Raw genomic sequence first — 23,232 nt, forward strand, 5'->3', positions numbered from 1 at the left:
CACAATCTAGAAATGGAACCACTGCTCTTTTGACAGATGCCATCTCAGTGGCATCACTGGAAAGTCCAGATTGCCTGACAAACTGGTAATCAATGACTGGGGGTCAGGTTCCAACAGATGTCTGGGCTTAAGGGAGTTAAGTCTATGCTGAAAGATGGAAAGGGAGAAGAGGACATAAAAACGAATTTGTTTTTTAATACCACAAGGCTTTTGTGCCAAGGTGGCCATGTGTGTCAAAGTCAGGGAATCCCTCCTTCTGGGAGCCAAGAGGAAGTCTCTCAGAACTAGAAGGGGAAGGTGTTTTCCTCGCATCAATCCAGCTTCGGAGACTTTCTATTAGTGGCATATGCCCCTTCCCCAAAAAACAACAAGTGTTCTGTGTTCTAATAACATATAAAGCTAGGTTTTTTTTGAGGCTGGGCACAGTAGCTCATGCCTGTAATCCTAGCACTTTGGGAGGCCAAGGCGAGTGGATCACTTGAGGTCAAGAGTTCGAGACCAACCTGGCCAACATGGTGAAACTCAATCTCTACTAAAAATACAAAAGTTAGCCAGGCATGGTGGTACACGCCTGTAGTCCTAGCTAAACTTGGGAGGCTGAGGCATGAGAATCACTTGAACCCAGGATGTGGAGGTTGCAGTGAGCTAAGCTTATGCCATTGTGCTCTAGCCTGGGCAACAGAGCGAGACTGTGTCTGAAAAACACAAAAACAAAAAAAAAACAACAATAACAAGTAAAACTCGGTTTTTACCTTTTTTTTCTTTTTGTTTCACCTTATACAGTCGGTCCTCCTCAGCGGAATCTATTCCTTATAGAGAGGCTGGCTTTGGTGGCTTGGGACAAGTAAGTAATGTTCACCTTATCTTTCAGATTGAAGTTTCTAATGCTAAATGAAAGCAAAGGTTTATCAAGAACTTAAATTTATATTGGTTTTGGCATAAATTATCTGATGTCTTACTGGACCCTATTTTCTTCTGGCAATGGAGACCTGATGTTAGAAACTGACAGAGAATAAATAGGGGTGGAAATAGTGAAAGTGTTTAAGGACTGAATCAACAATGTCCATGGTGTTCATTTTGGAAGGAGTGAAGTATGGATCTTTCTTAGACTAGTATGCCCACTGTAGTAGAACAATATATGCTTGAATGTGTAGCTATAGATAAATAGGGAATAGGGAAGCCAGATAACTGAGATATATTTATTAATTGATGCTTATTATTTGTCTATCAGGGAAGCAGAGGTCTGCAGGGACGGAGAACTCCCAGAGACTCTTATAATGGTGAGGTGGGGGGAAAAGGGTGTCAGAAATCAACCTACTCTATGCAGAGATCTGCAGATTTCTGGTTTTCTATGCATAATATAATGCCATTTCACTTGTTTTTTTTCCAGACAGTGATTCCATGTATCCATACATACATTACAAATTTTTCAAATAATTATATTTTTGTTTTTCAACTAATAAGGGGAAAATAAAGATTTGAGTGATAGAAACTCATTGAAAACCTCTGGTTAGGAGATGGAGGATAACTTTTCAGTAAAATTGACTTGGATTTTTTTGAATTGCCACAAGATGGCATTATAAGCTAAGTATAAAAAGAAGGTTCACAAGATGCCGATTGTTGGCCTGAAGGGTATCTGGCTTCTTTACTATGTTTTAAACATAAAAATATTCCAGTGAAGGAATATTTTGGGTCTGCTTACTTAATTTCTTACCTAAAGCCCCTTAAAATTATTACTGTTGTTACCATTTTCAAGGGCATTAACCAGTACCTAAAGAATATGTATCAGAGAGGACTTTCACAAGAAATCATTTGAAATTCCCAAATATCTTTTCTTTAATTCTCCAAATAGTCTCCCACTAAATCTCCCACATTTGAAATCTCCCACTCCTTTGAAAAACATAGATGTTCTAGACAATTTATTTCTCAGGTTAGTAACAACAATGTTCTCTTTTTCATTCTTAATTTTAGTAATTTGAGTATTTTCCTCTTTTTTTTTTTTTTTTTTTGGTCAATCATTTCAAAGAATTCGTTTTGTTGAGAGTCTGTATTATTTTTTCTATTTTCTGTTTCATTTACTTCTGGTTTAGTCAGTTTCCTTCTCATTATTTTGGATTTACTTCTTTTTCTAGTTTCTTAAGGTGGAAGGTTCGATTATTGATCTGAGATCTTTTTTACTATTGATGTTTCCAGTCATAAATTTCACTGTAGCACTGCTTTCACTGCATCCTATAACATTTGGCATGCTGTGTTTTGTTTTCATTCATTCCAAAGTTTGTTTGTTTGTTTTTTGAGGTGGAGTCTCACTCTGTCGCCCAGACTGGAGTGCAGTGGCGCCTTATCAGCTCACTGCCACCTCCACCTCCTGCGTTCACCCTCCCAAGTAGCTGGGACTACAGGCTCACGCCACCACACTTGGCTAATTTTTGTATTTTTAGTAGAGATGGCGTTTCACCATGTTGATCAGGCTGGTCTCCAACTCCTCACCTCAGGTGATCTGCCCACCTCAGCCTGCCAAAATGTTGGGATTACAGGCATGAGCCACCACGCCCCATCCCATTCCAAAGTATTTTTTAGTGTCCCTCGTGATTTTTTTTGGACCCATTGGTTGTTTATCAATGTGTTGTTTAATATCTACACATATGTGAAATTCCCAAATTTCCTCCTGTTATTGATTTTGACTTTCAGTAATTTAAATCCTTTTAAATTTATGACATAACATGTGGTCCATCCTGGAGAATGCTCCATGTGTATGGGAAGAATGTATATTCTACTATTTTTGGGTGGTGTATTCTATAGAGTCTGCTAGGTTTAGTTAGTATATCGTGTTGTTCAATTAGTACGCTTCTGTTTCCTTTCCTTGCTGATCCAGTCCAGTTGTTCTGTCCATTATTGAAAGTGGGGTATTAAAGTCAACAACTATTATTGTGGTTTTTGGTTTTTTGTTTTCTTGTTTTTTTGAGACAGAGTCTCGCTCTGTTGCTGATGCTGGAGTGTAGTGGCACAATTGTGCCTCACTGCAGCCTCCACCTCCCACGCTCAAGCGATAGTCCCACTTCAGCCTCCTGAGTAGCTAGAACAAAAGGCATGTGCCACCACACCTGGCTAGATTTTTTATTTCAATTTTCTTGTCTTTGTAGAAATGAGGTCTCCCTGTTCTGCTCTGGCTGGTCTCGAATTCCTGGGCTCAAGCGATACTCCTGCCTCAGCTCCCAAAGTGCTGGGATTATAGGCATGAGCAACCATGCCAGTCCTTATTATTGTCAAATTGTCTTATTTTCTCTTCAATTCTCAATTTTTGCTTAATGTATTTTAGGACTCTATTGTTAGATGCATATATAAATGTTTCTCTTCTTGATATAAATGGACCCCTTTATCATTATTTAATGCCTTTGTCTCTTGTAACTTTTTTTTTTTTTTTGAGACAGAGTCTCACTCTCCTCTTGGAGAGTGCAGTGGCAAAATCTCGGCTCACTGCAACCTCTTCTCCCAGCTTCAAGCGATTCTCGTGCCTCAGCCTCTTGAGTAGCTGGGATTACAGGCATGTGCCACCACGCATGGCTAATTTTTGTATTTTTAGTAGAGACGAGGTTTCACCATGTTGGCTAGGCTGGTCTCAAACTCCTGGCCTCAAGTGATCTGCCGGCTTTGGCCTCCCAAAGTGCTGGGATTACAGGCATGAGCCACGATGCCTGGCCCAACAATTTTGTCTTAAAGTCTATTTTGTCTGATATTAGTATAGCCACTCTTTTGTTCACTGTTTTTTGCATGGAATATATTTTTTCATCCTTCTCCTTTCAACCTATATGCATCTTTGAATCCAAAGTGAGTCTCCTGTAGACTGTGTATAGTTGGACTTGTTTTTTCTTTCATCTGTTCTGCCAGTTTCTGCCTTTTAATTTATTTACATTTAGTGTAATTACAGATAAGGAAGGACTGATTTCTGCATTTTGTTATTTGTTTTCTATATGTCATGCTTTTTGATTAGCCTTTTGTTTGTCCCAGCTGATATTTATCTCCTTAGGCAGCCAAACAAGTGCTTCTAATTGTTTTCAACAGACTGGAGAAAGGTTTTTCTGCACTTGGTAAGCTCTGAGCTCCAAGTCCTGGTGAACTTGAGCTCCAAATCCTGGTGCTGTCAAAGACAACCTTGAAAGTGGGGTCTTCCAGGGAACCACTAGACAGGTTAAATTATAACAATTCTCTGGGAATGAGTCCTTCAAAAAGCTCCAACCCTGTTCCATCCCCTCTAGTGACTGCCAGACTGTTGGTTTTCACCATGAGTGTGCCCTGTTGGTTTTCAAGGCTACCATGGAGCCAGAGAAGGAGAAATGGCAATAAAGCAAGTTAAAATGCCACAAACCTTGCTGTTTTTACTAACATTCTGCTATTTTTCTTGAATAAACATTCTCCAGATTACTACAAGCCCTTTGTTAATTTCCAGATTTCTGAAGAAGTTGATTCTGACCATTATGCCAATTTTCTCATTGCTTTTATGGAGGAGGAAATTTTTGGAGGTCTTTGCTCTGCCATTTTTGTTGATGTCACTCGTAACTAATTTTTGTCTTTACCCATTCTTTCTGGTGATTTCCATCTTAGAGGGGAAGCCAAGGCACAGATACATTAGAGCACATGAAGGCAGTGAGGGATCTCAGTCCACAGACTCATGAAAGGGAGAGGAAAGCACCTATAAGAGATACTGCTATGTGATTTGTGAGCTTTTTCACTTGGCATTAGCCCCCAACCCTAACGTATATACTAAAAATCTTTTATCTCCATTTCCTTTGCCCTGGCCCCAAGTATACCTGAATCTCTTCTCCAGTTCATGGGTGATCTCATAGGCTTATTTTTATGCTTTCCAGAAACCCCTTCACCAGCTTCAACTCACAGCCTATCTTATAGGTGAGTAACACTGCGCTTCCTTTTTCTTGGGATGTGTTCATACTTAAACTCTGCCAGCAGGCTTGGTGCAGTGGCTCACGCCTGTAATCCCAGCACTTTGGGAGGCCGAGGAGGGTGGATCACGTGAGGTCAGGAGTTTGAGACCAGCATGGCCAACATGGCAAAACCCCGTCTCTACTAAAAGTACAAAAATTAGCCGGGAGTGGTGGCAAATGCCTGTAATCCCAGCTACTCAGGAGGCTGAGGCAGGAGAATTGCTGAATCCGGGAGGTGGAGGTTGCAGTGAGCTGAGATGGTGTCACTACCCTGCAGCCTGGGTGACAGAGTGAGACAATGTCTCAAAAAAACAAACAAAAACAACAGAACTCTGCCAGCAGTCCTGGGGCTACTTCTCCACTGGCTTGTACCACTGAAGTTTATAATGTGCCTTATAAGCAAAAAGGAAGTTGGATAGCACTGTGTTTAATATACATCCAAATTACTGTATTTTGGCCAGGTAGTGGCTCCCACCTGTAATTCCAGCACTTAGGGAGCCCAAGGTGGGAGGATTGCTTAAGCCCAGGTGTTGGAGACCAGCCTGAGCAACAAAGCGAGACCTAATTACCCGGGCTTGGTGGGTGTATGCTAGTGGTCCCCGCTACTTGGGAGGCTAAGACAGGAGGATTGCTTGAGTTTAGGAAGTCAAGGCTGCAGTGAGCCATGATCATACTACTGCACTCCAACCTGGGTAACAGAGTGAGACCCTGTCTCCAAAAACAAAAAAATTATCTTCAGTTGCAAGCAGGGGATTTTTTTCCTCTCTGGCCTAACTGTATAGGCTCTTCCATTACATATGCTTTTTATTTTTACTTTTACCTTTCCTTTTCTCTGCTGATGCTTTTATTTCCTTTCCTTAGACCTTCATCTGCCTCCTCTGGACAGGGGATTTTTTCTTTCAGACCATCCCCAAATGGGCATTCAGGCCACACAAGAGTCCTCACCCCCAACAATTTTGGTAAGTTAAATAACATTTCCAAAGGAATGGAGCTTCAACTATAGACACATATACTAAACTGAAGATTTTCAAGATGACAAGATGTTGAGGTTTGCCCCCCAAAGAGCATTGTCTCTAGTTGGCTCCTTAATATTCTTTAAGAGCCATCCCATTTTCTTCAGAGTGAAGGGAGACTCTGGGTTTTGCCTGGTTAGCACTCATCCTGTCACCAGTCAAGTCCTACTGTTTAGCCAGAAGGTTGGCCTGTAGGACTAAACTGGCTTCTCAAAAGTCCCTATATTGAAAATGCTGGGCACTCAGTTCTGAGGATTATAAGGCCAATATCCATTCTTCTCTGCATCTTTTTCAGTAAAGGTGGTACCACCAGTCCTCTTGTGAAGAGGCTGCCATCTTCCATAGCTCACCTAAATCTTTATATTGCCTATCTTTCCACTCATAGTTAAATCTCAGACCTCTGCCAGTACCTGGTCCTCACAGGAAAAGAACAGACTTTATAACCCATTTCTTAAATTGATAATTGTGTTTCCCTTCTGAGTAGTGTTCCTTTAAGAACTACCTCGTGGCCGGGCGCGGTGGCTCAAGCCTGTAATCCCAGCACTTTGGGAGGCCGAGACGGGCGGATCACGAGGTCAGGAGATCGAGACCATCCTGGCTAACACGGTGAAACCCCGTCTCTACTAAAAAAAATACAAAAAACTAGCCGGGTGAGGTGGCAGGCGCCTGTAGTCCCAGCTACTCCAGAGGCTGAGGCAGGAGAATGGCGTGAACCCAGTAGGCGGAGCTTGCAGTGAGCTGAGATCCAGCCACTGCACTCCAGCCTGGGCGACAGAGCGAGACTCCATCTCAAAAAAAAAAAAAATTAAAAAAAAAAAAAAAGAACTACCTCGTTACCCTGACCCATAAGTAACACCGCCGAGAAACTGCCCAAGGAAGTCATCTTTCACTGTTCCATTCTATCCTTCAGCTCAGAGGGAGAGCAGAACCACACTAGAGAGTCTTCCTAGTTTCCAGCTTCCAGTCCTGCAGGTGAGACCTGGCTAGTCTAACTTGTCTGTGCATAAAATCTCACATGGTTAGGCCTGCACACTAAATGCCTCAGGGTAGTGGAATATAACCAGTGAAAAATGATATGAGTTTCAACTCTGGTAACTGTATGTTCACAACCTTCCAGAATGGTTTCAATTCTAGATTTTATCCTACTGTTGGATTAGCTTCCTGGTTTGGGGTTTTAAAATGAAGTCACATGCTAGTGAGAGGCTTTAAACTGAGAGGTCTTGGCCAGGGTGAAATAAGTGTGGACACACTGACATTTTCAGTAGTTCCACAATCAAGTATTTTCTATGACATATATCTTTTGGGTAGAGGTACTACTTGAACTAGGAAAAACCACATTTACTTCTCCAGAGACAGCTAGAGTAATATTTTATAAATTTATGGGACTATGATTCCGATTCCAGTAACAAAAAGAAAAGGGCATGGTAACAAGGAAAGGTTTGTAAAGAGTTCTGTTAAATGAAAAGTCACCGGGGGCGGTGGCTCACGCCAGTAATCTCAGCACTTTGGGAGGCCGAGGCGGGTGGATAACCTGAGGTCAGGAGTTAGAGACCAGCCTGACCAATATGGTAAAACCCCATCTCTACTGAAAATACAAAAATTAGCTGGGTGCGGTGGCAGGCACCTGTAATCTCAGCTACAAGAGAGGCTGAGACAGGAGAACTGCTTGAACCTGGGGGGCGGAGGTTGCAGTGAGCTGAGATCATGCCACTGCACTCCAGTGCCTGGGTAAACAGAGCGAGACTCCATCTCAAAAATAAATAAATAAATAAAAATAAAAAAATAAAAGTCCAGTCTTGCCTTTTTTTTTTTTTTTTTTTAATGGCTTGGATTTTGAGCATATTTAGGCCCTTTTTTCACTCCAAGCTCCTGGTGTCCCCAGGGACAGTTCCTTCATACTAAGGTAGGTATATATTTTGCTCCCATATTCCAAGATGCCCTTTTATTTTCATCAGTAAGAAATTAGGGTCTAGGCCGGGCGCGGTGGCTCAAGCCTGTAATCCCAGCACTTTGGGAGGCCGAGACGGGCGGATCACGAGGTCAGGAGATCGAGACCATCCTGGCTAACACGGTGAAACCCCGTCTCTACTAAAAATACAAAAAACTAGCCGGGCGAGGTGGCGGGCGCCTGTAGTCCCAGCTACTCAGGAGGCTGAGGCAGGAGAATGGCGCAAACCCGGGAGGCGGAGCTTGCAGTGAGCTGAGATCCGGCCACTGCACTCCAGCCCGGGCTACAGAGCAAGACTCCGTCTCAAAAAAAAAAAAAAAAAAAGAAATTAGGGTCTAAGCCTTAAGAGGCAACACTGGGGAAATAACAGTCCTCCCTAAGATACTCACAAATGGAGGGATTAACCTACAGAGGAAAAAATACTTAAAAGCTCAATAAACCATCTACAAATATTTGGCCCCTAACTGGATCTTGACTGAAACAAGCTGTAGAAAAAAAAATAAAAAATAAAAAAAACAATTCATGAGACAGTTTAACAAAATTATCTATTGGACATTTGATATTAAATAATTGTTAATATTGGAGAGTTTTTGGTATGATGATATTGTAGTTATGTTTTTAAAAATAGCCATTCACTTTTATAGATACATACTATTTATGGATGAAAAGTCAAATGATGTCTGGGGTTTGCATCCCTAATTTAGTAGGGAGGGACAGTGGGAGAGTAGAAATAAAAGATTGGCCACGAATTATTTGTTAAAGATGGACAATGGGCACATGAGTTCATTATACTATTCTATGTATTGTTTGAAAATGTGAAAAAATTTTAAAGTTATTGAAGGAAATGCCACCTCCTCAGAGGCCTAAGTACTCTGCCTCCCTGGTAGTCATCTCTGGGTGTGGTAGTCATATGTCCCAGATTTTCCAAAATAATTTTCAAATATTCATCCTTATTATTATCACCATAGCCACTGAAATGTTCCAGAGACTGTCACATTAGATGTAGTAAATCCTAGTTTGGAAAAACTAGTTATCATGCAATGAAGAAAACTATGGGGAAGCAAAAGCAGTGGTGTCTGTCTCGATAAGCTTCATACAATGAGTTCAGAGAGACTTTCTTGCCCTTTTTGTTGTTATAAACACCCACATCTACCTTTTTGTCCTCTGCTGCAGACTCTCTACCAACAACAGAGGCAGATGGGATTACCCAGTGGGAGAGAAGCATGGACCACTTCCAGATAGATCATCTTCAAGGTCTGATCTATACATACTGCTGAAGGATGGACTGTAGCCTCCAGTACCCATTAGGGGTGATGGCCCTGGAAAATTTATCCCTACATTGTTTCCTAGTTTCACTCTATACCTTATGCTCCCTCCATCTTTACCCTATTCACCCTTATCACCTCCCAGGACAGTGGTCAGGTCTTACAAAAGGCTAGTGCTTCAGGAAGATGTTTATAGCTCTTCCAGAAGACCTTGGTAGCTCCCCTCATTTCCTACAATTTGAAACAAAGGTCATAAAAATAATTATTGGCATCATGCTTGGTTGGGAGTTGGGAATGGGGATTGTGATGGATCATATACTCATCACTGTTTCATTTCTGGATTTCATTTTTAGCTATGGATATACTGTCACATTGCCAATGTTAACAAGTAACATCTCTGTTCTTTGTCCTTATTATACATTTTCTATTTGCCTATTGTTTCCTCTATGCTTAGTTACTATTAAATGCTAATTTTCCTTTCTATTGAAAACAACTGTTGGAGACACTGATTTTCAGTTTAGTATATAGATAGTAAAATTAAGACGACACCCTTTTATTGCTACAATTCTATCACTATTACAAGTTCTAGAATGGTGGAATGGGCAAACAACACTACCACTGAGATCAAACATGTATTCTACTTTGGGTACTAAAAGGCAGAAATGAGGAATTAAATAGGTTAGCCACTCACAAGTTGGCCTTAAGCAAAAATACTGGGAAAACAGAAAATAGCAGGCATCTGCCAGAAATAAATTAGCTCTTGGGAATGACCTTGTATCTGAATTAGGAGCCCTATACCCTTTCTGGTACTCTGAATTTATTTTAAAGGCATTTCTAGACACCTTCTCTTTTAGGCAAGAGCCTGTCCTGTAGCAAATGGAGTTACCTCCAAGATTGTTGTATCTCTGTTACTCCTGAAGCCTCAGAAATTTCAGTCATTATCATTTGATGGCTGAGAAACAACCTGGCTGGTGACAGATGCTGAACTACTTCCTTTTAAAGTTTTTATTCTTCTTTTAATTTACCTCAATAAGTCCTGCCCTTCAAAACAATAAATTAAAAGTATGCTGAGTTAGAATGTTAATGGATTTGGTTCCATTAATCCCTAAACCATAGGAGTGGCAAAGTGGATGAGAGAGAAACAATTTTATTTTTGGCCTTTTTATTATTGTTCTAGCATTCTAGGGCTTCCACTCTTTTATTTTTAGATGGTTAACTCATTGATGATACCTATTTGCCATATAGCTGATCCCAACTGATGAAAACCATTCTAAAACATCAATAATTAATTCACTTAAAGACGATGGTCCCTCTGTCCCTAAGACAGATCCTATAAAGAGAGGGAAAAAGTCTCTTTTTCAGAAACAAATTGACAGCAAAAAGATGAAAATTTAGTCTCTGTCAAGTTGGACAGGAGGTAGTTATCAGGTTTGTAAAACCAAACCTGGAACCTACCTCCACTGTCCTTCAACAAGGGGAAACTATTCCCTCTTTCACCCCTTTGTAACACAGTTCTACTTTTTAAAACGACATCTTCCCTAATTACCACCTCCAATAAATATCCATTCTAAATTATTCTCTACCCAATTATTAAAGTTTTTCACAAGCTCGGTGGGGGAAGATTTACCCTGAGACAAACAGTGAACAGAGTGAGGATTTTGGAAAGACAGAAAAAACTACAAAGCAAAGTGGTCCCAGCATAAGAACTGAAAATAGCGGGGTACAGTGGCTCACGCCTGTAATCCCAGCACTTTGGGAGACTGAGGCGGGCAGATCACGAGGTCAGGAGATCAAGACCATCCTGGCTAACACGGTGAAACCCCATCTCTACTAAAAATGTAAAAAAATTAGCCGGGCATGGTGGTGGCCGCCAGCTACTTGGGAGGCTGAGGCAGGAGAATGGCATGAACCCGGGAGGCAGAGCTTGCAGTAAGCTGAGATTGCGTCACTGCACTCCAGCCTGGGTGACAGAGCAAGACTCCATCTCAAAAAAAAAAAAAAAAAAAAAAAAAACCCAAAAATATTCTGCCACCTGTGATTTAGTCATGAAACAGGTGAAACAGTCAAGTTGGTATGAGGAAAAGGAAATATTAATATTTGTGATGAGATTGGGACTTACTGAGAATCTTGGTTGTCTAGGAAATGATCAGTTATTAAGAAAAAAAGTAAGAGTCAGTTGCATCATGCACAGACTTGTGCTCAGAAACGGGGTGCAAGGCAGCCTTATATTCCAGGTAAGATGGTGGGATTGGGGATGCACTGGAATCATCAATCAAATCAGAATCCTTTACTCCTCCTTTCCAATCCTCCTGGAGTGGTGGAGCCAATGTCTGGCCTCTCTATAGTACACTAAGGGAAAAGAACAGCAGACACGAGGTGAGCAAGAGCAGTTTGCCAGCCCATGGTTTCCCCAGATCCTTAGCACTCTCTACACTAAGGTTAGAGCTCTGGATTTCTGCTCATCCAATCCCAGCCTTACTTAGTGCCCTATGGTCATTCTCCCTGGTCCACCCTCACTATATTCCCCTGCCACCCACCCTGAAGAACACAAAGCTTTTTAGTTCTCTGCCACAAGGTAATTTTAAAAATGTGGTTTCTTTGTTTAAACAGTTACTAAGTTGTTTCATCTTTTCATAACAGACCTCCCCTCCCCCAGCTCCCCACTCAGTCTTGTATGATCACATCATCATCATCATCATCATCTTCCTCCTCCTCCTCTTCTTCCTCATCACCTTCTAGCAGTTCTTCCTCCTCCTCTTCCTCTTCTTCATCTAGACAAACTACCACCTCAGCTGGCTGAGGTAATCGAGAGTCAAACCAATCCAGTACCTGCTGGGTGCTAAGCCTTGATGCCTGACTCAATTGAGGGATATCAGTTTCCCGTAGCTGTTGGTGGGCTGCCCAGTACCTCTCCAAGGGTTGTATATCCGGTGGGGGTGGAGGGATCGGCAGAGGTGATGTCTCAGCCCTTTCATTCAAGGAGCGGGTTGATGGTGGTGGTGTAGGAATTGCTAGGTCTTGGAAACTAGGGGCACCAGGTACTGCGTTGTCCCGAAACCATTTTAGTTGCCCATGCTTCAAGGCATAACGTGTGTCACCAAACCACTGAATGATCTCAGGCCGAGGTAAACCAGTGATCTGTTCTAACTTTTGGTAATCCTCACGCCGTGCCCATTGGCACTGTAGAAAAAAGGATTTGAGGATAGCCAGCTGCTCTTTGGTTTTGCGCTTGGTCTTTCGCTGGCGTTGCATATCTGGGGAAAGGTACTCTGTGGGGCCAACCCTACCTGGTACTGAATTATGCCGTAGCCCTTGGGGCCAGGCTGGTTCCAGATGTGGGGGTAATGCCTGTTCACTGGGTGACACTGACTGTGGGATACAGCCTAATGGCTGGAGGGGTTTAGAGGTGGCAGTAGCTCCATTAGCCAGTACCTGGAAAGAAGAAGAGGAGGTAGAGGAAGAAGAGGGAGTAACACTAGATGCTGACTCCTCCTTACAACTACTGGCAATTAATGCAATTGGTGGGGGTTTATCCCGAGCTTGTGGTGGGGGGACAGTTGTGGAGTGGTTCCAGGAAGCAGTTCCTATGCCATGTGATTGGTTGGGACCCCTGCCTGCCTGCTCCTTTGAGAAGCCACTGCTTTGACGATGTTGCCAAAAATCTGATTGGTGGGGGAATGCTCCACTGCCAGGTGTCATCAGGGACTCCTTTAATTTCTGGTGACTCTGTGGCAGTGGTGGCATCTGAGAGGACTCCTCAGGCTCTACCTTCAATCCTTTCGTCTGGGTGGGCTTGCTAAGAGACGGAGGACCTATTCCAATACCAACTTGTTCTGGAGCTGGCATTGGAGGAGGAGGCACCTCCTCTGGGGGCCGTCCTGCATGATGAGTAAAAGAGAGAAGGGATTTGAAATGGAGTTGGTCCCGACGGTAGACTACTCGGGCTCGAGTTTCTTCTATTTCTTCAGATGACCAGCTAATACCACAGCGGAGGCGCTGGGCCATAAACCAAGTCTTGACTTTCTCCATCTGCAACCCATAACGTAGGCAGAGAAGGGCAATGTCTGCTAGGCTGGGATAGGGAAAGTAGCTGAAGGTTTTTAGCAGGTGTTCATTGCTGTCTAGCTCACTGGTCTGGGCTGCTTGGGTCCACACAAGCTGTAGCTCCTCAGAGATTGGAGGGAGGCAGATGAGCCCCGCTGGTGAACTACTGAGACCGCTGGCCTCTTTATTAGGAGGCATGGTGCTTTCTGATTTGTGCCCTTCAGAGATAGCTGTAATAAGAAAAGAAACAGCTCAATCACTGGGTCTCCTCTTCTGACACATTGCTCAATTTCTACCAAACTAACTGCTGGACACCAAAACAATTAAGTTTCTATTTGCATCATGTTGTATTGCTTTTTAAGTGCTTCAACAGTTTCTTATTTAATTTTCATAAACAAGTCATCAGACCCTGCTTTAATTCTGATTTTCTGTGGACTAAAGTCCATAGATGTTAAATTACCCCAAGTCACATGACTGGTGAGTGTTGTTCCAAGAAAAAAATCTGTCTTTAAAGCCAGTCATGGTGGCTCATACCTGTAATCCCAGCACTTCAGGAGGCCTAGGTGAGAGGGATTGCTTGAGCCCAGGGGTTTGATACCAGCTTGGGCAACATGGTGAGACTACAAAAAATTTAAAAATCAGCTGGGCATGGTGGTTCGTGCCTGTAGTCCCAACAACTTGGGAGGCTGAGGCAGGAGGACTGCTTGAGCCTGGGAGGTCGAGGCTGCAGTGAGCTATGCTTGCACCACTGCACTCCAGCCTGGGTGATAGAGTGAGACCCTATCTAAAACAAACAAAAAAAGGCCGGGTACGGTGGCTTATGCCTGTAATCCCAGCACTTTGGGAGGCCAAGGCGGGAGGATCACAAGGTCAGGAGATCGAGACCATCCTGCCCAACATGGTGAAACCCCGTCTCTACTAAAAATACAAAAATTAGCTGGGCATGGCGGTGAGTGCCTGTAATCCCAGCTACTCAGGAGGCTGAGGCAGGAGAATCATCTGAATCCAGGAGGCGGAGGTTGCAGTAAGCCGAGATCAGTGCCATTGCACTCCAGCCTGGGTCACAGGGTAAGACTCCGTCTCAAAAAAAAAAAAAAAAAAAAAAAAAAAAATCTGTCTTTAGAGGTTAAGAAGGAAAACTGATCCTGATACAGTTTTTTTTTAGTGTGTTTGTGTGTGTGTGTGTGTGTGTGTGTGTTTGAGACTGAGTCTCGCTCTGTTGCCAGGCTGGAGTGCAGTGGCACGATCTTGGCTCACTGCAACCTCCACTCCCGGGTTCAAGCAATTCTCTGCCTCAGCCTTCCGAGTAGCTGGGATTACAGGTGCCCACCACCACGCCTGGCTACTTTTTGTATTTTTAGTAGAGATGGGGTTTCACCATCTTGGCCAGGCTGGTCTTGAACTCCTGACCTCGTGATCCACCTGCCTCTGGCCTCCCAAAGTGCTAGGATTACAGGTATGAGTCACCACAGCCAGCTGGTGGGGTTTTGTTTTTTTTTTAAGAGATAATATTGCTCTGTCACCCAGGCCACCCAGGCTGGAGTGCAGTGGCACCATCATAGCTCTGATACAGCCTTCATCTTTCCTATTCAAACCCACTTCTAGAAGCTATCCACCAACTCTCACCTTCTAAATTCATGGAACAAGAATCACACAGTGAAGACTCAACCACAAAAACAAGAGGAGCAATAATTTCAACTTGTTTGTGTGTGTGTGTACATTTTTGTTTTTGTTTTTTCAAGAGACAGGGTCTCACTCTGTTGCATAGGCTGGAGTGTGGTGGCGTGATCATGGCTCATTGCAGCTTTGAACTCTTAGGCTCAAGCAATCCTCCCACCTCAGCCTCCCAAGTAGCTAGGACTACAGGTATATGCAGCCATATCTGGCTAATCTTAAAATTTTTTGTAGACAGGGTCTCACTATGTTGCCTAGGCTGGTCTCAAACTCCTAGCCTCAAGTGATCCTCCCACCTCAGCCTCCCAAAGTGCTGAGATTACTGGAGTGAGCCACTGCACCTGGCCCTGAGAACTGTTTTTTTTTTGTTTTATTTTGTTTTGTTTTTTTGAGCAGGGAGGGTCTCGCTCTGTTGCCTAGACTGGAGTGCAGTGACATGATCTCAGCTCACTGCAGCCTCTGCCTCCTGGGTTCAAGTGATTCTTGTGCCTCAACTTCCCGAGTAGCTGGGACTACAGGTGTGCGCCACCATGCCCTATTACATTTTGTATTTTTAGTAGAGATGAGGTTTCACCATGTTAACCAGGATGGTCTCGAACTCCTGACCTCAAGTGATCCACTGGCCTCAGCCTCCCAAAGTGCTGGGATTACAGGCCTGAGCCACGGCCCCTGGCCAGAACTGTTAATAACTTTTTTTTTTTTTTTTTTTTTTTTGAGACAGAGTCTTTTGTCACCCAGGCTGGTGTGCAGTGGCGCGATCTTGGCTCATTGCAACCTCCACCTCCTGAGTTCAAGCAATTCTCCTGCCTCAGCCTCCCGAGTAGCTGGAATTACAAGCGTGCACCATGATGCCCAGCTAATTTTTGTATTTTTAGTAGAGACGAGGTTTCACTATTGTTATAAATAAGGTTTCGGTGCCACAAAAGAAATAGCAATCGAATATAAAATTTTCTTTTTTTTTTTCTTCTCAGCAGGGCAATTTACTTCTATAGAAGGGTGCGCCCTCACAGATGGAGTAATGGTGAGCACACACCTGGACAAGGGAGGAGAAGGGGTTCTTACCCCTGACACATGTGGCCCCTGCTGCTGTCATTCCCCTATTGGCTAGGGTTAGACCGCACAGACTAAACTAATTCCGATTGGCTAATTTAAAGAGAGTGACTGGGTGAGTGGTTTGGTTATGGCAGAGCAGGAAATCGGAATGAGTCAGGGTGGAGAATGAGTCAGGGTGGAGAATGAGTCAGGGTGGAGCAGGTAATCGGAATGAGGCAGGGTGGAGCAGGTAATCAGAATGAGTCAGGATGGGGCAGGTAATCGGAATGAGTCAGGGTGGAGCAGGTAATCGAAATGAGTTAGGGTGGAGCAGGTAATCGAAATGAGTTAGGGTGCAGCAGGCAATCAGAATGGGTCAGGGTGGAACAGGTGATCGAAAAAGGTTGCTTTACAAGGAAGTTAAGTTTAAAAGTAGAAGGCAGAGAATTGAACATACTGATATATTGATTCTTTGAAGAGAAATTTAGAACTCCTATCTAATGCTCTGTTGGCCAGGCTGGTCTCGAACTCCTGACCTCAGGTGATTCACCTGCCTTGGCCTCCTAAAGTGCTGGGATTACAGGCATGAGCCACCGCGCCCAGCCACTATTTTTTTTTTAGAGACAAGGTCTCGTTATGTTGCCCAGGCTGGTGTGCTATGCATAGGTGCAATGATAATGCACTATAGCCTCGAATTCCTGGGATCAAGTGACCCTCCTGCCTCAGCCTCCTGAGTAGTTGGAACTACAGGTGCACACCATTGTCCCTGGCTTGTTACTAACTCTTTGGCTGCTAACAATTTATAATTATATTTAGAATGTGGAGCAATAGATTGGGAATACAACTGATGAATATCTGGAAGGTAGGACAGCACTGTCCTCTGCCCAGCCCCCCTTTTTTCTTTCCCTTCTTGGTGGTGGAGTGTTGGGGGAAGGTGATTGACAGTACCTTTAAGCCCTAAGCCCAAGTCTCATAGCTTTATTTTTTCCATCTCTTGGTTGGATGAGAGATGTGGGTCAGAGATCTGGGATAAATGAGGCTCACTCCCCTACCCCTTTATATCATGTGAAAATGGAGAGGGGAATGTTTCCTCCTCCAAGTCAGCCTTGGAACAAAGGTTATCCCCTCCCCCAGCCTTTGTCTCTTCCAACAGCTCAGCTTCTCCCCAGGGAGCCCAGAGAGCTCCCTCAGTCACTAACAGCCCCCTCTACACAGGGCAGAAGGTCTCCTGTGCTTATCTTTTCAGCCCAGCTTTCTCCTCAAGACCAGGTGGATAGGCTCATTATAAATTGTAAGCAGCTCCTGCAAGCTACCCAGCAGCACACTGCTCCCAGGGTTATGGGTATGGGGACTGCAGGGATAGCCCTTGACTGTGCTTCTTTCCTGAAATAACTGCTCAGTTATTTCCCAGAATATTCTGTTGACAATTTTTAACTCAGCTTCCTGCGTGGGCACTAGAGACCCTTTAACACATCCATCACCCTTTACTCTTAGGGGAATCCCATCTGTTTTTATTTTATTTTATTTGGAGACGGAGTCTTGCTCTGTCACCAGGCTGGAATGCAGTGGCACGATCTCGGCTCACTGCAACCTCCGCCTCCCGGGTTCAAGTGATTCTCCTGCCTCAGCCTCCTGAGTAGCTGGGACTACAGGCACGTGCCACCACGCCCAGCTAATTTTTTGTATTTTAGTAGAGACAGGGTTTCACCATGTTGGCCAGGATGGTCTCGATCTCCTGACCTCGTGATCTGCCTGCCTCAGCCTCCCAAAGTGCTGGGATTTCAAGCATGAAACACTGGGCCCAGCCTTCCATCTGTGTTTTTAAGTATTACTCCTGATCTGCTAAGGATAGGACAGGATTCCTATGTAAATGCTACATGATGAATTGCAAAAATAAACCTCAAGTCCATAAATTTAGAGCAATGTGGTAGCAAGGATTGTACACCATGATTTTTTAAATTCAGGAACATTTTAATACATGTCACCATTTCCTTTTAACAAGCAAATCTAACCAACTGAGGCCATGCAGACCCTGAAAGCAATACTGCTTGAAGAGCCCCTTAAGAGGGTCAATGGAGGCAGCATGGCATGACGGGTAGAAATATAAATTCTTCGATAAGGCCAGCCTCTAAGTTTGAATCCCGGTTCTGCCACTTATCAGCTATGTGATCTCAGGCAAGTTACTTAACTTACATGAGCCTGGTTTCCTCCTATGTAACAAAGTAACAGTGCAGAGAGTACGCAATAGTACTATGTGCTAGGTGTTATGCATAGGCAGGGCATAGAGCAACTGTTAGGGGATGGATGTCCAGGGTGAGACAAATTGATGTAACTACACTTTCTAGAATGCTGCTTGTTCTTGGGCAGTTATTTAACTCCTCTAAGCCTTAGTTTCTCATCAGAAAAAAAAGCACCTTGGGCCAAGTGCAGTGGCTCACGCCTGTAATATCACCACCTTGGGAGGCCAAGGTGGGCAGATGGTTTGAGCCCAGGAGTTTGAGACCAGCCTGGGCAACATGGTGAAACTGTCTCTACAAATAATAATAATAATAATAATACAAAATATTAGCTGGGCATGATGGTGCAACTGTAGTCCTAGCTACTCGGGAGGCTGAGGTGGGAGGATTGCTTGAGTCCGGGAGGTGGAGGTTGCAGTGAGCCAAGATTGTGCACTGCACCACAGTCTGGGTGACAGAAAGAGACCCTGTCTCAAAAAGAAAAAAAAAAGAGAAAAGCAAAAAAGCACCTACCCAGCAAGTTTATTACTAAATGAAAAAGTGCACTTGACATTGTAACTAGAACAAAGTAAGGGCTCAGTAAATAGCAGCTTTTATCATGACTTTAACTTCATGGAGGTGATTTTGATGTAAAGTAATGCTCCTCCTAGACAATGGGGCAACTGGGACAAAGACTGAATCATTTAAAAATCACTGTTTTCAATCTATTTTTGCAGAGCCCTAATTCTAGCTAGTGATGAGGAAACCAGTGTATCTATGATTCTATGCTTTTTATATTTTGGGGTTTAAATACAATTTCAGAATGTATTTATTGCTTAAAAAAATGTATGAAAACCACTGCTTTAGAATTGCTTCCATAATTTGGATCCTTTGTGATTGGTATGTCAGTTGCCTATGTGATAGTTCCACCTTTGCCCTTTCAGGTTCATCCAGGACACAGCTGGCCTGGGAGGCACTGCTTGCATGGCCAGGTGCTAAACTAGTATTTAGAAACTGTGGCCCACCGGGAACACCATCAAATCCAAGTTGGAGAATACTTTATGATGGTAACGCTTGACATCTACTTAACCTCATTTGCGTCCTATTATATAAAGACACAATAACACTTTAGAGATAAGGAAAATAAAGCATGAGGAACAAAGCAGTTCAGCGTGAGGATGATGAATACTGCCAGATGGGAATATAAGGCAGGCACATTTATAAGTATTAACAGTTGTAAGGAAGCATTTTACTTTCATTTATGTGGCTTGATGTCCTTCACATTCTCGGCATCAGCTTGATATTTCAGTGTAACATACAGTACTGAAAACAACATATTTGGTGTACTATACGCATCCAGTTGTCACTTACACAAAACACCAGTTATGGAACACTTCCTGAAACAGAATGGTGGCTTAAATCAAGGCACAGCTGTATAGCTGGTACTTCCCTGGAAGAATCTGGCTTTGAACTAAGAGAAAACTATAACCAGAATGGCTCATGAGAATTATAACAAGTAGGGCAGACCCTATAGTAATCAAAATCATAATAAAGACACTATAGTATCTTGTGTTCTTGTGTGTCCATTTTGGATTAAGTAGAAAAAGAAGGGAATCAAAAGCTGAAGTGAGGAGTCCTAGCACAGAGGAGGTAGTGGTGAGTATCTATTCTGAACAACTTCTAAATTTGTATCCTTATTAAATATGCCAGATGTGTCCCACTGCTACTTAAAAATCACTAATAAAAATATATGGAGTCATGGCCAGGTTGCAGTGGCTCATGCCTATATTCCCAGCACTTTGGGAGGCAGGAGGATCACTTGAGCTCAGGAATTCAAGACCAGCCTGGGCAACATAGCAAGACCTCGTCTCTACAAATAAATATATAAATTTTAAAAATAAAAAAAAATTCTCAGCCGGGCATGGTGACTCATGCCTATAATCCTAGCACTTTGGGAGGCTGAGGCCGGCGGATCACGAGGTCAAGAGATCGAGACCATCCTGGCCAAACTGGTGAAACCCCGTCTCTACTAAAAATACAAAAATTAGCTGGGTGTGTTGGCATGTGCCTGTAGTACCAGCTACTCGGGAGGCTGAGGCAGGAGGATCACTTGAACTCAGGAGGCCGAGGTTGCAGTGAGCCAAGATTGTGTCACTGCACTCCAGCCTGGCGACAGTGAGACTCTGTCTCAAAAAAAAAAAAAATTCTCACTCTCTCTCTGAGTCAGTATAACACCCTTCTTTCCCCTTGGGCTTTCCATATCCCTGGACAGATGGCAAACAAGAATGGACTGTCTTAAACTTCCAGTTTCTGTGTTTACACAGTCCTAGGAAAAAGAGGACTCTAGAACTTTAGGTTTGAACCTAGGCCTATCGTTAAATTAGGAGACAGTTAAAGTGGGAGGCAAGGCTGGGTATAGTGACTCACGCCTATAATCCCAGCACTTTGGGAGGCCGAGGCGGGAGGATCACTTGAGGTCAGGAGTTCGAGACCAGCCTGGTCAACACGGTGAAACCCGTCTCTATTAAAAATACAAAAATTAGCCAGGCATGGTGGCATGCGCATGTAGTCCCAGCTACTGGGAAAGCTGAGGCAGGAGAATCGCTTGAACCTGGGAGGCAGAGGTTGCAGTGAGCCATGATCACACCACTGTACTCCAGCCTGGGGGACAGAGTGAGACTCTGTCTCAAAAAATAAAAAATAAAAATAAATAAAGTGGGAAATGAGATATGATCCTGCAGAGTTCCCTAAATCTTTATTTAGAGGCAGTCTGAAGTACTCCTGAAATGTGTTTGGGGATACAGTTTTAAGGGCCTTAAAGATGTATAGTGATATTCAGCTTATATGCTTCTTAACTTTTTAGTTCATGAACCTCTGAGAATCAGACAAAAGTTACAGACCCTCAGAAAGTTATGACCAACCTTCCCGAAATAAACATTCACACTTACACAGTAAACTCAGGGCCTTTAGTGACTGCCAAGAAGCCAGGTTAAGGATTACTGCCTCATATCCTTCCAACTTAACAAAGGCAATAGTGGTAATCACTTAAAGACGAACAGTTTGATGTGAACGAATGTAAAGAGTTGATGGAATACTCAGGAATTCAAGTGCGTTTAGAAGGGACAAGGTAATTGTGATATTAGTTGGAAAGAGTGGAAGGGAAGGATGCTCACCTGGGCCAGGAGCCTGGCTTAACTGACCCACTGGATTACATGACCAATACCATGGTGCACTGGAAACTAAAGGCCAGTAGGCTACTACTAGTGCGCCAAAATCATCTGCTTCATTCAGTTGTCCTGTGTGCTGGGGCCAGTTTTGTGTGATTACAAACCTGCTTATGTCCACACTTTTTCAGTGTCTGTATAATAATGTAATTAAACCTCATGTAAACCTATGAAAAATCACTGCATTGAAAACTGTTCCTTCAGGAATACTGATTTTTTAAAAATTGGTCCTATGAAAACTAAGTCAAATGTTTTGGAGAGACATAACGCAAAGAAGAGTATGCATTTTAAAAATTGTTGAGTTGGGAGTGAGCAAGACAACTGCAAAAGATTGAGGGGTGGGACTTAATCTCAAAAGTACTCTGCACTCAAAAGCGTCTGAATTCTTACTTCACTTTAAATAAAGCAAAACGGGAAATCAAAGATGATGAAAGTGCCTGAGTGGCTCTCATCTCAGACTGCACTGTAGAATTACCTGGGAAGCTTAAAAACCAGGCCACTCTCCTCCCCATTCAGATTCAATAGTCTGTACTGGGGTCCAGGCATCCACAGTTTTTTAAAAAGTTCTCAGGGTACAGCCAGGTTTGAGACTCCCTGTGTAGTTAACACTGGAAAGAGAATTGGGAACTCCGAACAGCAGTCTTAGACACAAGAACAGTCTCACCACTACATCAAAAGATTGGTGAAATGGACATACTTTTAATTATAATGTTCAAGATATGTATGCATTATCTTTAAAATTCCCAATCTGGTTTTTTCAATTACAACCATCTAACCTAATCATGTAATATAAAAGGGCTTCAAGTGTATGATGGGAAAGAGGCTCACATGACAAAAAAAAAAAAAAATCTCCTGATCTGGGCCCACATTACCAAACAGGTCTCAGCTTGAGTCTTCTTTCAGTTTAGGAGTCTCAGAATAGGACGCAACACTAGGAACCCCAGAGGACTCGGGTTCTCAGTTTCCTGGTTGGTTTTCTGAGTATGGCTGGGTACGGGAATCAGAGGGGCAGTTTCTTCTAAACCTTTCATTCCCAAAGGCCGCTGATCCCCCAGAAGCAAGGCCAGGTTCTGCACGTGTGTTGAGGTCGCCAGGAGGTAGCCATGGGGGTTGGGGGTTTGTGTGGCGTCGGGGGGGGCCTGGGAAGGAAATGTTTCTCCTATCCTCCATTTCACAGGCAGTCCAGAAGGCTCCGAACTGGGTCAGGGAACAAAAAGTTGTTGCACTTGGGACGATGAGCCCCATGAGGCAGGCGAATCTCAATCCTACTCTCGCCAAGGGCGCCCCAACCCAACCTTCTTGCCCTCCCCTACACAGACACTTACCCTCCCCTAGTTACAACAGGGAACCGAAAAGTCCAGAGGAGAAAAAAGAGAGAACCGAGCCACTTCGAACCTAGAATTCTCCCCCCACCAGCGCGGGGATGGGACTCCAGAGGTGGGAGACCGTACACGAGCTGGGAGGGGAAGTCCAAGGGGCTGGGGATCACTCACCGCGGTCCAGCCCGGGCGGCGGCTCCCAGCCTCGCACCATGGGCCGGGGGGAAGTGGGGGAGAGGGCAGGGGGCCTCCGAGTGGGAGTGGGGTTGCTGCCCGGTGCGGCCGCTCCGAGCCCACCCGAGCGATGGCCGAAACCGGGACTGCCCCCCCACACCGCCCCCGGGAGTGCGCCGGTCTACCCAGCCCTGCTCGAGCAAGTTGGAGGCGGGGCGGATGGGTGGGGTGGGCGTCCAGAGGCGGTGCCAAGGTGGCCCGAGTCCTGATTGGTGGGCGCAGGCGGGCGGGCACGGGCGAAGTGCACTGGGCTGGCCATTGGCTGCTTGGGTCTCGGCTGAAGTCGGCTATTGGCTGCGTGGGCCTCAGCTGGGGTCATCTATTGG

The 23,232-nt window shown here is 44.0% G+C and overlaps 2 protein-coding genes across 11 annotated transcripts in view; one reads left to right on the forward strand and one right to left on the reverse strand.

Annotated features, from left to right (window-relative positions):
- Positions 1-19,326, forward strand: part of RNF212B (ring finger protein 212B) — a 46,329-nt gene extending 27,003 nt beyond the window's left edge. For 3 of the 9 annotated variants that reach the window (XR_012415591.1, XM_005560850.5, XM_073996990.1), the window contains 6 exons: positions 784-844; positions 1,232-1,280; positions 4,863-4,902; positions 5,799-5,896; positions 6,861-6,922; positions 9,072-9,653. Coding sequence is in view for 7 of the 9 variants with exons in the window: in XM_005560850.5 (XP_005560907.1) it covers positions 784-844; positions 1,232-1,280; positions 4,863-4,902; positions 5,799-5,896; positions 6,861-6,922; positions 9,072-9,140 (379 nt within the window). In the remaining 2 variants the exon portion in view is untranslated. Of the gene's footprint in view, positions 1-783; positions 845-1,231; positions 1,281-4,862; positions 4,903-5,798; positions 5,897-6,860; positions 6,923-9,071; positions 9,654-19,073 lie in introns of those variants that run through there. The other 6 variants (XM_045396183.3, XM_045396186.3, XM_073996989.1 and 3 more) reach the window with 4 other exon arrangements.
- Positions 10,309-23,067, reverse strand: HOMEZ (homeobox and leucine zipper encoding). Of its 2 annotated transcripts, none has more exons than XM_005560853.3 (2): positions 22,847-23,067; positions 10,309-13,437 (listed from the first exon to the last, which is right to left on the reverse strand). In XM_005560853.3, the coding sequence occupies exons 1-2, from the start codon at positions 22,884-22,886 to the stop codon at positions 11,828-11,830; spliced, it is 1,650 nt and encodes a 549-aa protein (XP_005560910.2). In that variant the 5' UTR covers positions 22,887-23,067; the 3' UTR covers positions 10,309-11,827. The 2 variants fall into 2 exon arrangements, with proteins under 2 accessions (XP_005560910.2, XP_005560911.2); XM_005560854.5 differs by having other exon boundaries at positions 22,679-23,067.
- Between the last annotated feature and the right edge of the window lie 165 nt (positions 23,068-23,232).

The sequence above is a fragment of the Macaca fascicularis genome, chromosome 7, assembly GCF_037993035.2.
Source record: "Macaca fascicularis isolate 582-1 chromosome 7, T2T-MFA8v1.1".
In the NCBI taxonomy this organism is placed as follows: domain Eukaryota; kingdom Metazoa; phylum Chordata; class Mammalia; order Primates; family Cercopithecidae; genus Macaca; species Macaca fascicularis.

Excerpts from the sequence above, each read along its gene's own strand:
- HOMEZ (XM_005560853.3), bottom strand. The coding sequence starts at position 22,886 with ATGGTGCGAGGCTGGGAGCCGCCGCCCGGGCTGGACCGCG. Across the intron at positions 13,438-22,846 it reads GCCGCCCGGGCTGGACCGCG|CTATCTCTGAAGGGCACAAA; the intron begins GTGAGTGATCCC and ends TTCTTATTACAG.